At 52.1% G+C, this 15,397-nt stretch overlaps 1 protein-coding gene across 1 annotated transcript; it reads left to right on the forward strand.

Moving 5' to 3' along the window:
* The first annotated feature begins 820 nt into the window (after positions 1-820).
* STC2 (stanniocalcin 2) lies at positions 821-14,949 on the forward strand. The gene is made up of 4 exons (XM_077895510.1): positions 821-2,098; positions 4,187-4,329; positions 6,824-7,035; positions 11,377-14,949. Exons 1-4 carry the CDS (start codon positions 1,948-1,950, stop codon positions 11,777-11,779), a joined length of 909 nt encoding a protein of 302 aa, XP_077751636.1. The 5' UTR covers positions 821-1,947; the 3' UTR covers positions 11,780-14,949.
* The last annotated feature ends 448 nt before the right edge of the window (positions 14,950-15,397 follow it).

Consider the following 15,397-nt stretch of genomic DNA (forward strand, 5'->3'; position numbering starts at 1 on the left):
CCCACCCCCTCCTCTTGGACTCCCGACTCTGGGCCGCTGGAAGCGAAGCGCAGGACAGCTGTGGCCAGCGGCGGCCACCCCGGCCTCCCGCCTCCGCCTTCCCTGCGCCCGAGTGCTACCAGGACCCTGGGAAGGAAGCTGCGGAGGCCCAACGGCGGCGGCCGGAGGGCGACCTGGCCCCAGCGTCGCCGCACCCCCTCCCCCAGCTGTCACATGGCGGCCCCAACGAGGCGCGCGGTGCGTCCCGCCGCAGAGACCCAGGGCCGCGCCGCCGCGGGCACAGGGTGATGGAAGCTCCCGGCGCCTTACCGCGGAGCGCGCGGGCGGCGGCGGGGCGGCGGGGGGAGCCGGCCCCGAGCTCACCTGCTCTCCGGGAGGAGGGTGGGGCCGGCGGGGGAGGGGCGAAGGGCGAGGGGCGAGGGCGGGCCGAGCCGGGGCGTGCGTGCGGCGGGGCGCTCGGCCGCGGCGCTCCGGTCCCCGCCCCCCCAGCCGCGCAAGCCCCCGGAGCTGCGCCGTCGGACTGACGGTGCCCAGAGCAGTTCCTGTCCCCGGCCCCGGCCCCGGCCCCGGCGCCGGGGAGACGTGAGCGTGCACACGTACACACACAGCGGGGGAAGAGGCGCTCCGAGCGGCGCCCAACTTTCTCCCAGCTTCCGCGGGCCGGCGACTGGGGGGCGGAGGGGAGCGGCCGGGGCGATGGAGTCCGGCCGGGCTTGGGGAGGAAGCTCCAACAAGAAGGAAGAGATGGAGAGAATTCCCCTGGGTTTGGCTTGGGGGTTGGTTTTGGTTTTGGTTTTTTACCCATGTCCATCGATGACTGGCGTGCAAAGGGAACCCGGAGCGGGGCGGCGAGTAGCGCCCTGGGAAGGTGGAAGAGTGTGTTTGGAGACGCGTAAAGTTGCCTCTCAAGCTCGGACCTCTGGGGCAGCGATGCGCCGCGGCGGGCTGCCTCCGGGCTGCCTGGGCCTCCCTGCCAGCCGCCTGGAAATGATGCAAGTCCAGTCGGTCACCTGGATCCCTGCGGCCCAGCCCGGAATCCGTCTGGGTTGGGGGAAGGGCGAGGAACCGGCACACTAGGTGTTGCACGGCCCACCAAATCGGGAGGGAGATGGGGCAGTTCCCCAGGCCAAGTCCTGTCTAACGCTTCTCTCGTCTCAGTTTGAGAGGGTTTTGTTTTTGTTTTGTTTTTCCTAAATGCAAAGCGTCACAGAGCCAGGAATTCCCATTTGTGCTCCGCTTGCCCCCAGCGTCACGGTGCCCGGGAAACTCCCAATCTGTCGAGGCTCGGGGCTTAGGAGCTCACTGAATTCCAAGGGACAGAAAGAGGAAACTTTCCCAGCACGTTGCGGGTGTGATGCGAGCCAAGGGCCCGGGGGCGGGGGGCTTGGGGGGAACGCCGTCCCGGCGCGGACCGTGTCCTCCCGCCCTTCTCGAGCTGCAGTCCGAGCTGGGATTCGCTTTTATTTTTTAAAGTGCGTTCGGCCATGGCCCTGGAAAACCCGCTCACACACACTCATACACGCACAGGCCGGCAACTTTGTGGGGCGCCCCCGCGGAGCTCCGCTTCCTCGCGTAGTAGTTGGGCGCAGGCCCCGCCTCCCAGCCGTGTTGTCAAACGGGCCGGGGTCTCGGATTGGTCCAGCCGCTGGGACAACACCTGCTCGACTCCTTCATTCAAGTGACACCAGAGCTTCCAGGGATATTTGAGGCACCATCCCTGCCGTTGCCCGGCACTCGCGGCGCTGCTAACGGCCTGGTCACATGCTCTCCAGAGAGCTACGGGAGGGCGCTGGGTAACCTCTATCCGAGCTGCGGCCGCGAGGAGGAGGGAAACGGCGAGCGAGGAGGAAGAGTGGGAGGAGGAGGGGAAGCGGCCAAGGAGGAGGAAGAGGAGGAGGGGAACACAAAGAATCCAGGTCTCCGGACGGGAGGTTTACACCAAGAACCATGTGTGCTGAGCGGCTGGGCCAGTTCGTGACCCTGGCTTTGGTATTGGCCACCTTCGACCTGGCGCGGGGGACCGACGCCACCAACCCGCCGGAGGGTCCCCAAGACAGGGGCTCCCAGCAGAAAGGCCGCCTGTCCCTGCAGAACACAGGTAAGTGCGAGCGCCCCCGCGGCGGGGAGCAGCTGGGGGACGACACCGTGCACTCGCGCAGCGCGCCCCGGGGCCGAGAGCCCGGGACCCAGAGCCCACCTAGGGCCGCGCAAACTCTTGGGGTGGCGCGGGACGTGCCGAGGAAAGCTCGAGGCCAGGCGAGACGCGGTCGGCGCCGGGCTCCGCGCGCCGGGAATCCGCACGTGCTGGCAGGGTGATGAAATGGCTGGGGTAGGACTTGTTGCTGTCCTCCCCGGGGTCGAGGGTAAAAGAGGCAGCGCCCGGCAGGGCCGGTGCCGGTCCCGGAGCCCCCGGTCTGGTTCAGAGCTCCGCGCTCCATCCCGGCCGGCCCGCGGGAGCCAAGGAGGGTCCCCGGGGCCGGCCTGCGCCCCGTGCCCGGAGAACTTCTCTTCCCAGCCGGCGGGCTGCGACAGGACCGCGTTCCCCCTCCTCAGAAGATGCCCGACATCCAAGAACTTTGTAAGCGAGACCGATTGCGTTGCGAACTTTCCGCTCCGGGGCACTGCTTTCCGGGGAGGGGTCGGGGGGTGGCGCAAAGCGTCCCTCTGAGGTGCTGCCGCCTTTTCCCTCTCCAGGGCAGGTCGGCAGGCGCAGAAATGGTGACACGCACGGCCCGAGCCGTGCGCGGCTGCTGCTCCGCCGGCTCGCCGCTCGCCGGCAAGCTGCCGAGCAGAGCCAGGCGTGCAGGGCACGGGGCTGGCCCTTTGCCCAGCTCCTGGGAGAGAAAGAAAATCTGCCTAGAGCTCCTACGCTCGGCGCCTCCCCCCGCCTCCCCCTTATTTGGGGGCCTGAAACCCAGCGTGCGTGCGCTCACCGCACGAGCAGGAATGCACGAGTGCCCATTAGGGACGCCGGGAGCGAGGGAACCGCGGCCCTGCGCGCTCCGGCCCGGCGCGCCGGGGCCGCGCGTGGGATCATCCGGGAGCCTCCCGCCTCCACGCGCCAGCGCTCGCGCCCCCAGCCGGCGCGGGGCTCATCCTAGGACCTGCGCCCACCCTTCCCCCTCTCCAGTGCTGTGCCTGAGAACTGAACGGGATTCTCGGTAGTTGGTGACCTCAACAAATACACGCCCCTCATTCTCTCGGTAGATTTAATCTGAATGAGGATTATCTACTCGGACCCCGCCCTTCTTCCAAAATATACTTTTCTGATGTAATTTTGTGGTTGGCTTAAATCTGTAAATGGGGGGGGGGGGCGTGCAGGAGAGAGGCTATTGCAAGCGGCAGCCTGACAGTTAACTCCCTCAGTCTATCCTTTTGGAGAGATGAATTAGGGCCACCTTCTGCGAAGGAGGGCAGCAAACTCTCAAGTCTTGGGTCTCGGGAATTTCTAGGGGATTAAGTGATATCTCACACTGGATCTCTATTTAAAAGGAGCCTCTAACTTCGACGATTGCGTTTCCGCAGGCTAGCCCCCATCTGACTCGATTCCCGAGCCTGCTCCCAACCGCAGCTTCCCTAGCCTGGTATTTTTAATGCTGATGGTTTGGAGGCGCTGCCTTAATAGGAATTTTGTTTTGATTTTTAGGTGTTGAATCATAAAGCTGAATTGAAACTGCTTTTTGGACGCTTGAATTTGGGGGTCAGGAAGGAAATGCTTGTGATTTAGTAGCAGCAGCGTTGGGTTCCAAGTAGAGAAGGGTATTTAATTGATGAAGTGCGGAAGGGGGAGACCAAACTAATCATTTAAAATATCTTACTTGTGTCTGTGGGTTTAGAAAGCTGAAATAGCTTCTGCTTTCAAACTAAGTATTTCCACAAAGACTTGAAGAAGATGGGAAGAGGAAAAATGGAGTGCACAGACCAAACTTCTGATTGTGATTTTTGTAAACGTAGGTTTGGCTGATTTCTTTACAGATACGGTATTTACCAATACTGACATTTTCATAAATAGATTGAATGATGACATTTTCTTGCCCTGGCTTTTTAGATCCTGGAATAGTCATTTCTAACTTAATCTTTTTAAATTTACTTTTAGTCATTACTAACTTTTATTTCAGCCGACCTCTCTGCATTCCCCAGCGTGGCTGAGAATTTTGTATATATTTGTATGTAATTCTCATTTTAGCGGAAATCCAACACTGTTTGGTCAACGCTGGCGATGTGGGGTGTGGTGTGTTTGAATGTTTCGAGAACAACTCTTGTGAGATTCGAGGCTTACATGGGATTTGCATGACTTTTCTACACAACGCTGGAAAATTTGATGCCCAGGTAAAAAAACACATAGAGCACAAAATGTTTTAGGTTGGCGTAGCATGATTGAAATGTTCATTGGAAGGACTTGTGAAGCTAAGGTGTCCTTAGCTGATCTTCGTGGCATGTTTTAGCATTTGCAAGAGACATTTTTGGTGGACAGCAGGATACCAGTCTCTCCCCACTCCACTCACGGGGTTCTGCTCTACAGAACTGTCATATAGGTGAAATCCTTCTCCACTCCTAAGCTGTGTCTACACAGGCAGAGTGGGATGGAGAGCAAGTAGAACAATCATCTAAGGATTCTTAGCAGAGAACACAAAAGTCATAACAAATAATAAACGTCTTGTAAGGGGAGACACACTATGTCTGGCCTCCGAGAACTCAGTCTGCAAGGTCCATCCCATTAGAAACAGTAGGTCTGGAGTGAGGAAAGGATAGGGACTCCAATTATACATTCCAAGACCTGTTTTCACCTACTAGGGAAGAATAAATGAGACACAAACTTCATAGAAACACATCATCTCCAATGGGTATGTAAGCAGGCAACATGGATAATTCAGGGCCTCCAGAATAACAGACTTATTCCTCCTAAGTAGCACACCCTCCTCTCCCAACCTGAAAATCATGAATGAGTCCTGTTCTATAGAGTCCTCTTAATAATGCCTGACCCACTCCAGCTACCCCAGAGTCACAGAGTGAAAAAAGCCTAGCTGTTTCTTGGAGCAGGGCAAGAACCTAACAAGCCATCCTGTGGTTCCAGTGCTGACAATTCAGATATATGGCAGGTGGCATTAGGCTCACCTCTTCATGGTCTCCCAGCCTATGTATGTATTACAAAGCCCCCTATTGTTTTATCTCATCAACTTCCTTTCCCATTTCGTTGGGGAGTGGGGATACGTTGGATGAGGCCAACAGTTATGGTGTGACTTATGAATGCCACCCATCACCATCTACTGACATCCTGTAGAGAGCCTGACAAAGCAATGCCTGGGAACCAGAGAGGGATGCGACAGGGCTGGCGGCCTACCCTGCAGAGGATGTGGGGTGGCAGGAGGGAAACAGAAACCGGAGAAGGAAAGAGGAGAACATTTGAACTCCTCGAAGCTCCCTAATAAAGCATCCCTCTGGATTAACTGGAATTAAGAAACATAATAGGAAATCCGGAGGAAAGATGTGTTTCTCAGGGCGACCCCACAGGATGTCAGGGAAGAATATCAAATTCTTGCTGCAGCCCTCGAATAAATTATCTTCTTTTTTCTCTCAACCAACAGGAGTATGTTCTCAAGTGAGAAGCATCCCTCTCAAGCTGGTTCCCAGCATGTGACTACTTCATAAACTGGCATGCCCTACCTTCCATCTTATTTGGCTCCCCCTGGAAAATCTGAGCAAAAGGGGCCATTGGGAGGTGGTTTTTCAGCAACCAGACACTATCTGTAGACATTTCAGTTGCTTCTAAAGGAAGAACTGAATTAAATGTGCTGGCTAGCTTCCCACTTCCAACCTAAGCCCATTTTCTTTCTCCACTCAGTTACTTCCAGGCCTATCTAAAAACAGAGGGGTGACCTCTCCAACAACAGCTTGTTTCTATAGTAATGGGGGATGTAGGGATCCTTGAGTAGGTATCCCACAATGCCTCTGTGTCCTGAGAGGTTGATAAGGGAGCGAAAGCCCCAGCCTGCCTCCACACCACCAACAGCTGTCTCCTTTCTAGGATAAGAACAATCTAATGGGGTTGCCAGGAAAGAGAACTGTGGGCCAGATGTATGCCTGGCTGCCTTAGCCACTCAGAGGCAGGGAGTGTGGGGGAAGGGCTGTCAGTTGGGCAGTTCAGACTCCAGATGCTGCCAGGCAGTGTGCCAGGCGGGCCTTTTAGAGGCAATAATCCTAACAGTTTAAAGGAGTCGAATCGTTTTCAAAAAGGAAAAGAATGCTCCTCCTTGAAGGATAGGAGGAGACATGAGTATGGGTTGGGGGCGGTGGGAGGCAGTGAGGCAGAAGAAGGAGGCACAGATAGCACTCAGTCTTGATGTCACTTGCGGAGTCAGAGGAAAAAGCAATGATGTGAGACTTGGATAAGCAGGCACCTTCTGGTTGGGAAAAACTCTTGCTGGGAGTTCTGGACTTACATCTGGCCAGATTCCCCTCATGTTCCAGAAAAGTTGCCACCAAGCAGCCAACACTGGGCTGCCTAAAGGACAGATGGCCACAGAAGCCCCAGGACAAAGGAAACCAGTACAGCAGCTGGGGAGGAAGGAGGCAGATTTGTTAGTCTCCTAAAGTAACATCCTTTTTGCCCAGATGCCAGAGGCATCATGTCACTCAATGTACCTCCTGATGTAGTATCAGCCTGTCACCTGCATGGACCAACCATCAGTTTGAGGCAGGGCCTTGGGACTCAGTTGTCAAACAAAAATCCTGTGTAAGCCCAAGAGGGATAAATGTCTGAGCCTCTAACCAGGACTTGTCTTTTCTGCCCCTTCTTTCTCTCCTCTGTCCTCTCCGTTCTCAGGGCAAATCATTCATCAAAGATGCCTTGAAATGTAAGGCCCACGCTCTGCGGCATCGATTTGGCTGCATAAGCCGGAAGTGCCCAGCCATTAAGGAAATGGTGTTCCAGTTACAACGGGAATGCTACCTCAAACACGATCTGTGCTCTGCTGCCCAGGAGAACACCCGGGTCATGGTGGAGATGATCCACTTCAAGGACTTACTGCTGCACGAGTGAGTGCTGCCCCACAGGGGCTCGTGGGAAGGAGGGGCCCACTGCACAGGCTGGTGTTGGAGGAGTTTGAGAGGCTTGTTTTTGGAGGCTGGTCTCCGGTCTATCTCAGAAAGCTGCACTGACTCCCTTGGGAGTCCCTTTCCTGCTGACCTTCGGGAAAAGTGAGAGAAATTTCCACCATTGGTTTCAAAAGCATAAGCAACAGAAACAGAAAATGTTTTACTAAAGCATGAAATGTGTAGGATTCAGAAATACACTTCACCTTCCCCTGGGCCCAGATCCCAGCAGGTCCGAGTGTTCCAAATGGCTGTGTTGGTGCCCCAACAGGCAGCTGAGAGCTAATAACATTGGTTGAGCATTTACTCAGTGCCAGGCATCATGCTCCGTGCTCCACATGAATCTTTTACCAGAGCCTCATAGCAGCCCTGTACAGGTAGGTACCATCCTCATCTCCATTTTACAGATCACAAAACTGAGATTCGCTGAAGTACAAGTCATACAAACAATGAGAGGCAAAGCCAGGCTTGGAGCCAAGCAGTCCGGCTCTAGAGGCTTAAATGCCAAAAGCTGAGAGCAATAGCCTTTTTTTCCTGCCTCCATGGCCCTCCTTTCCCTCAGAAGGTCCAGTTTACCTCCTCTAACACATTAATACCCTCCCAGAGAAAACTTAAGATTAATGTCAAAAATTTTAATCAGCTAAACACCTTTTTGCCAAAGTGGGGAAATTCGAACTTACTTATCCAAAGATTTGCAATTTAGTATAAGCCTAGGACATCTTATTCCTTAAAAAAAACAAAAAAACAAAAAAAATCCCATCTGTAAGATCCTAAACTTTGCAAAGTGATAAAGTGTGTGGTACTCAGTTGCTCCTAACATGAAGCATGGGCGGTAGGTCATGATGGCTCCTTCCTCAGAGACTTGAGAGCAGGAAGCAGGCCACTAGCTAAGAGACCAATATGAGTCCCTGCCAGCTTGATGGCACCATTGGTCTTCACACAGTGACTCACTGGGCCAAATCAGTACAATCTTAGGAAACCTTGCTCCTTAGTTGGTACCATGGCCTTCCCCCAGCTATGCCACTAAGCAGGCTCCTCCCTACCCCCCCAACCCCCCCACACATACACACAGTGCTTAGATCACGGAGGACTACAACCATCACCCGCCACTTTCCACTAGGATATGAGAGTCTAGGTATCTTGAAACCCCCCTGTGCAGTGAATTTTAAAATTTGCCATGAATCTCTGCAGGCAGCTCTCTTGTCTTCTCCTTAGTCACACTAATACCCAATAAAATAGTTATTACTCTTCCAAACAGCTGTTTGGAAACAGAGCAACAGCTTCAACAACAATAATAATGATATTAGCTATCATTTTGTGAGTGGGCCAAGCCCTTGGCCAGGGACTTTACCCAGACAATCTCATTTATCATTCCCAACAGGGCAGCAAGGTAGAGACTACTATCCCCACCCAAGAGAGGAGGAAAGGGAAGCTAAGAAGTTCAAGTTCTGGCTCTGAGGTGTGATCCCTACTTTCCAGCTTGGGAACTGGCAATATATATGACTGTGCTGGTTATCAGGAATAGAAACCTCCTTGCTCCTGACAGGCTCTCTCCCTACTAGACCTGCTAAAGGTTCACTGGCCCCCAGATATAGCAGGAGTTCCTCCCTTTTCTCAAATACACCCTCATTACACAAGGAAAGCAATATAAAATTCCCTTCCTTCGAGCCACCCCTGGAAGAGGCAGATGCCCCATGGCTGAGAGACTCCCCAGTCCACTGTCACCCACTCTAGATAGTTTGTTGGCCTCAAAAATGGATGAAGGGCATGAGTTTATAAGTCAGTACTACATTCGTGGAGTATAAGAAGACTTTGTCTTTTCTAAGATTAGAGAAAAGTCCTCTTTGAGAAAACCAAATGTTTTGGAGGTTCTTATGCCCCTCCCCAGCATTAAAGCCCTGTTGCTTTTCTGGTGCCTCCTCCATGGACCATGGGCCATGTGATTTTTACTTCCAAAGGCCTTCTCACATCATTTAGAATTAATACATAGCCCTCCACCCCAACCCACTCTGGGAATGCAGGTGGCTCACCCCGTACATTTGCATGGGTCTCTTTTAAGAGCACTCACTGTCTTCTTTCCTCTCGCTGAGCCAGCACCTCTAGGCAGTGGGTCTCACCTAACCTCACTCCCCACTGAACTCCACTACCTTCCTTCTGAAGCTGTGAGTATGCAGTGCACCAACTCAAACTTCAAGCCAAATTAACGGAGTTGTTCTTTATCTTCACTGATTTGGCACAAAGGATCCCATCAGTCCCCAAATATCAAGAAGACCATTTAAGAATGTGTGGCATTGGTCACAGATAAGTAAATGAGAACCAATTTGCTTTTCCCTTTAGAGAAGAAGAAATCACAGTCACTCCAGAATCCACATCCCCCCCATTCCTCAACCCAATTCCTATCCACCCCAAAACAGTCATGTTTGGTTAAAGTGGCTCCCTTCAAACTCTCCACTTCCCTCCATTCCTTCCCGCCCCACTTTCCCCATATCAACTGCCTTGGCTACCACACACCCTGTCACTGGGTGCTGGCAGCCTCCAGGCACGTCCCCCTCCAAGTATTTTTAAAAATCTTTTAGCCTTGCTGACACCCAGTTGAGAAAGCTGGGCTTTGTCATTAGACACGGGCTGAGCTTGCAGCCTGAGAAGGCACCATGCCAGCTCAAAACACGGCTTAGATTAACACACACCCCTCCCCATGGCTCGCAGCTTTCTCCTCGGGAGACAGCGCCAAAGGCAGGAGAGAGTGTGGGCTAGTCCAGCTTTCTCAGATCCGCCTTGGGGTTCTGAGAGCTCATCTGGCAGGCAGACTGCCCTGGCAAAGGAGGCCAGGAGGCAGTCCATACATTCCCAGGAAAGCCCCCTCACCTTACTCTGGGGAAAGAAACTCAAAGAAGACCATCAGGCTAGTCCCAGAAAGACAGATTCTCAGCCCCTGCAATTTGCTCATCTAGCCTCAGAGGGTGGCAGGTACAAATCAGGCACTAAAATCCTGATGCTGCTGTAGCAGATAGACTCCATGACCTAGAGCTCCCTGAGGCAGGCAGTTGCTAGTTGTCAAACGGTGGAAGGAAACAAATATGCACGCGGCATTTCTTCTGTGTCACCCCATGGCCCCCAGTCTCAGCCCGAGAAGTATTATCACTGTCCTTGTCACTGTTAGGGGCCTGTCTTAGAGAGTTTAAGCACCCTGTCCATCAGCCATGCACAGACTCTCTGACTCCAAAGGCATCAAGTAGGCCTTAAAAGGCAGCTTGATCTCTATCAGCCAGAACATTCCTCTTCTCTGCTCTCAGCCCAGCTCTAGGCCTTCCCAGCCCAGAAGCTTCCAAAAACGACTTTCTCCTCTCCCTGCACCACCCCCCCCAGCCATCTCCATTTTTACATCTATGACACGAGGACAGTTCAACTACAACTTGAGGACTAATTCATAAAAATGGCAGTGAACTACTTCACAAGTCCTAAAACACAATCTGCGCTTCGTGCCTAGCAACTGCCAACTCGCAAAGAGAAGAGTAAGTGGGCTAACATGCAGCCACCCAAGTGGCCCAGGCTGACAGAGTAAAAAAGTCTTGCTCCTTCTTATAAATGATCTCATGTCCCAGAGTGATTTCCCTGCTCAAGGTGATGGCCCAGGGCTGCAACGCTCATGGTCAGATATATCCAGAAACTTCGCTAGCCAAGGACTGCTGGGGAATGCTGGTTAGCCACGTGAAACATTGGCAAAGACTCCTCCCCCAAAAAGACTCCTCCGTTTGGTATTTCAGACCCTTGCCATTTGCCTATTATTCCACTGGCCCCCAAGACACTTCACTACTCCTCCCACTAAAACCCTCCTAGGTGGCACATCCTAGGCATGCCCAGAGCTCTCCCGCACTCCTTTTGAACATTCGCACAGCTGCCCAACCCGGCATCCTCACCCACTTTCCCCAGAGGTTCTTCCTTTTATCTCTGCACCTGTAAATAATCACTGGCCCTTTTCCCGGTGGTAGGCTCTAGGACCAGCCTCTCTCCAATGCCTGGCACCGAGCCTGGTAGGTAATGGCCATGTAGTAAGTAGTGGTTAAGGCCAGCACTCCATAGGCTATGGATAAAGGCTGGAAGTAATTCCAGAAAGCTCTTTCACCCAACTAAAAACTGAAGCCAGGAAAAAAAAAAAAAAAAACTGAAGCCAGGCATCAACCTGGTATATCTCTTGCCTGGTATCATCACTGCTGTCTGTGGCCCAGTCAAGATTGGTTCCATTCTCCATCTCTCTCTCCCTCTGTCTCTGCTCCCAATCTCTAGACCCTACGTGGACCTGGTGAACCTGCTGTTGACCTGTGGGGAGGAGGTGAAGGAGGCCATCACCCACAGTGTTCAGGCTCAGTGTGAGCAGAACTGGGGAAGCCTGTGCTCCATCTTGAGCTTCTGCACCTCAGCCATCCAGAGGCCCCCCACGGTACCCCCTGAGCGCCAACTCCAAGTGGACAGAGCCAAGCTCTCCAAGACCCACCACGGGGAGGCAGGTCACCACGTCTCAGAGCCCAGTAGTTGGGAGACAGGCCGAGGCACCAAGGGCGAGGGAGGTAGCAAAAGCCACCTGAACGCACATGCCCGGGGCAGGGCGGTCGGCCAAGGGGGCCAGGGAACTTCTGGAAGCAGCGAGTGGGAGGAGGAACCCTCCGAGTATTCCGATATCCGGAGGTGAAACAAAAAGGCCTGGCCGGGAAATCTTTCCTCCACGCCGTCCATTTTCTTCTCTATGGACATTCCAAAACATTTGCCATTAAAGAGGGGGGATGTCACACGCAGGATTTGGTGGGGATTGCGGACTGGATGAAGGTGTGTGCTAGCAGAATGAACAGGTGAGGCAGAGACGGCCTAGGCAGCGGCAGGTCTCAGCTGTTCCCGGCTGTTCCCCAGGGGGGCTCCACTCTTGCACATCCTCAAGTGCGATCGCCACGCGGCCGCCTTGGCCTTGCAACTCTGTCTTCTTTCCATCCGCAGAGCGACCGCGGCCTGCAGCGTGCCCTGCTGCTCTGCTGCGGGGGGAGGTGGGCCGGCGCGAAGGGCAGGGGTCGGCAGGCCGGACGCGCCCGTGGTGCTGGGCCCCAGGCGGGCCGGGCCGAGGCTTCTGGTGCCGCCCTGGCGGAGGGAGGGTGGCGGGACTCGGGTGCAGGAGTGAACGTGAACACCGCGCTGGGAGACAGAAGGGTGGAGCGGAGACGGGGGCTGTGTGGGTGCTTGGTGCCAAACGGAAGTTCAGTTTCTTGCCTGGGACCTGGAGGTTTGGAGCTGCTTGATGGGGAGGGCAAGGGTTCTAAGTATAATTTCTGAGCCATTGTTCCATCGGGGGAGGGGGTGGGACCGGTCCAAGGGAGTGGCCCCTGTGTGTCTGTATATTAACCACTGCTTTGAATCTCTACTTCACTTTTTTATTTATCCAGTTACATCTACATATATACCTGTCGTCTAAATAAATGGCTTTCAAACAAAGCAACTGGGTCATTAAAACCAGCTCAAAGGAAAAAGAAATAACAGCCCATCTTTTGGGGCTGATTTTTTTTTTCTTTTGAGTGCTATTTTAAAAGGAATCAAAGAGCAATGGAGCCATACATCTGCCTGCCTGCCTGCCTGGCATGGGCTCATAGCCACTCAGGGCAAACCACACCCCTGCAGGAAAAGGCACACATGAGGAGTATATTTGACAGATTTTCTTTGGCATTTTGTTACCTCACTTTGACGCTCAGCCAAGATCGATAAAGTGAGGCACCTGATGTGGCAAAGCCAAGTTGGAAATGTGGCTTCTCAGTGTGCCTGATGGAAAGGGGGAGAAGGGAGCAAAGATGGCTGTGATTTCCAGCAGGGAAAGCTGACCTCTTACATAAATGGAGGGGACTGCCAGGAAGCACTGAGGAACAGGATTTTTTTCCAGATCCAGATTGGAAATGTAGCAACGAAGAAAGGAGTCAGAGTGGACAAAGGAAAGGCAGGAGGGACAAGACTAAAAATCCAAGGCACAGAGCAACAGGATTGTCAGAAAGGGTCAGCGGTAGGGTTTTGTGGTTGTTCAGAATGTTCCACAGTGAGGCCTTTTCTTTCTTTCTTTCCTTCCTACTAGGTTATCACATTAAAGCTTATCCTTTCTTGCAGCCAGTACTCAAATAGAAGGCCAGTATTACAAGGAGTAGACAGGTGTGTTCTGGGCCAGTTCCTCCTAGAGCAGAGGTCAGCAAACTTTTTCTCTAAAGGTCCAGATGTAAACTACACTGTCTTCCGTTTGGCGGATCATGTGGTTTCAGACACAAGTAGTCAACTCTGCCGCTGCAGCATGAAAGCAGGCATACATAGACAACGTGTGACAAACAGGCTTGGCTTTGCTCCAGTAAAACTGTATTTAATAGGTGCCCACCTGGATCTGGCTCTTGGGCCTGAGTTTTCTGACCCCCATTCTAGTGAGTTGGCAAAAAAAAGTAAGCATCCTCCATTTATATCAGCTTATAGCTCTCCCTCAAAGCAACCTGAGGCGAGAGATAAAGAAGCTGAATTTATCTACTCTAAAATACTTTGTTCCAGGGAATGCCCTTACCCAAAGCCCAGCTAGTATTTATATACCCCACATCCAATCTCATCAGTGCCAGGACATGGTGCTGGAAGCTCATCTCCCCAATCTTTTGTGATCCACATTAGAAAGAAACCATTTGGGTGTAGGGGAAAAGAAGACAAATGCTGGAAGAAGCACCTAGAAAGAGCTGGAGCTGCAGAAAGCAGAAAAGATGGTGCACTTAATCCAGCTCTGCCCTCGGGGGGAGGAGGACCGGTGTGTCAGGCTCTGCCATGGGAACCGAACGTAAACCATGGCTGTCTCATGCCATGGGCCACTGCAGCACGTTGACTGTTTTACTTACATCACTCAAAAGCTGAAGCAATAACATTCTCCCGCGTTGCTGGGTCAGCTGTTCATTTGTTCACCGGCTCCTGGGCTGGATGTGTGAAAGGCATCACTTTTATATATTTTCCTCAGTGTAAATGTTTTATGTGTTCGCCTACTGATGTGCCATTTGTTGCTTCTATTGTAAATATTTGTCATTTGTATTTATTATCTCAGTGTTTTCCCCTGAGGCATCAAATTGCTTACAATGTTCATTTGAACCCCTTCGCTGATCTCTGTTGTATATTTTTCATACCACTAGTGTGTTGCTTAACAAAAGTCAGGTAGATCTCATTTCATTCTGGTTCTTCATGTTTTGAAGTATACAATAGTATTTATTGCTAAGGTTCTTTGGCTCAAAACGGAGTACAGTCCAAATTCCTGTAAGAGTCGACAGAGGCATTTGTACAATCTAAAATGTAAGCAAAGTAGTAATTAAAAATAGACATTCAACTTGGGCTTCATACTTCATACAAATTTACTCATGAGCCTTCCTTTAAGGAAGGATGTGGATTTCCAAATAAAGATACGGTGTTTATTTTGAGCTTTGCATCTTAACAAGATGACTGAACACCTCTCCTTTGTATCAATAAATAGCCCTGTTATTCTGAAAGGAGAGGACTGACCTAGTACAGCAAAATGCTGACACCTGAAACCAAATAAATGGAAAACACCAGCCCAGAGCTGTAGTCATACTTAGACACACATACACACACAGAAATTTAAACTTGAACCAAATAAAAGGCTTTGCTAGAACAACATGGAAAAACAATGCTACCAGAGCCCATTTCCTAAGGAAGAACAACCTCATCTGATCTCAGAATTGGCACCACGTGAGCTTGCTCAGTCATAATGTCTGTTTCTGTTATGGATTTAGGCAGCAGGACCTGAACATTGTCACATGGCATTATTTTTCTCCCATCATTAATAAAGATTTTAAATAAACAGCTTTCCCTGGAGTAGCATTATTGTCTGGGAGCGCTTTGGACAGTCAATGCATAGAGGGAATGAATGGCTGTGAGCAAGTGAGTGTTTGAGTCCATTTAAAATGCTGGATGCTGGGATGCCTGGGTGGCTCAATGGTTGAGCATCTGCCTCTGGCTCAGGTCGTGATCCCAGGGATTGAGTCCTGCATCAGGCTCCCTGAGGAAACCTGCTTCTGTCTATGTCTCTGCCTCTCTCTGTGTGTCTCTCATGAATAAATAAATAAAATCTTTTAAAAAAATTACTGGATGCTCAGTTTACAGGGAGGGAAACCAGGTGAAGATGACCCTCCTGGGTTTCTCCTCCATTGGAGGGACTCTGTCCAAAACACTGCCTGAGTCACCAAGACAAAGAAGAAAATGAACTCCATGCAACCTGCCTGGGGGTGCCAGCCCTCCAGCCATTAGGGAC

The sequence above is a fragment of the Canis aureus genome, chromosome 4 (genome assembly GCF_053574225.1).
Source record: "Canis aureus isolate CA01 chromosome 4, VMU_Caureus_v.1.0, whole genome shotgun sequence".
In the NCBI taxonomy this organism is placed as follows: domain Eukaryota; kingdom Metazoa; phylum Chordata; class Mammalia; order Carnivora; family Canidae; genus Canis; species Canis aureus.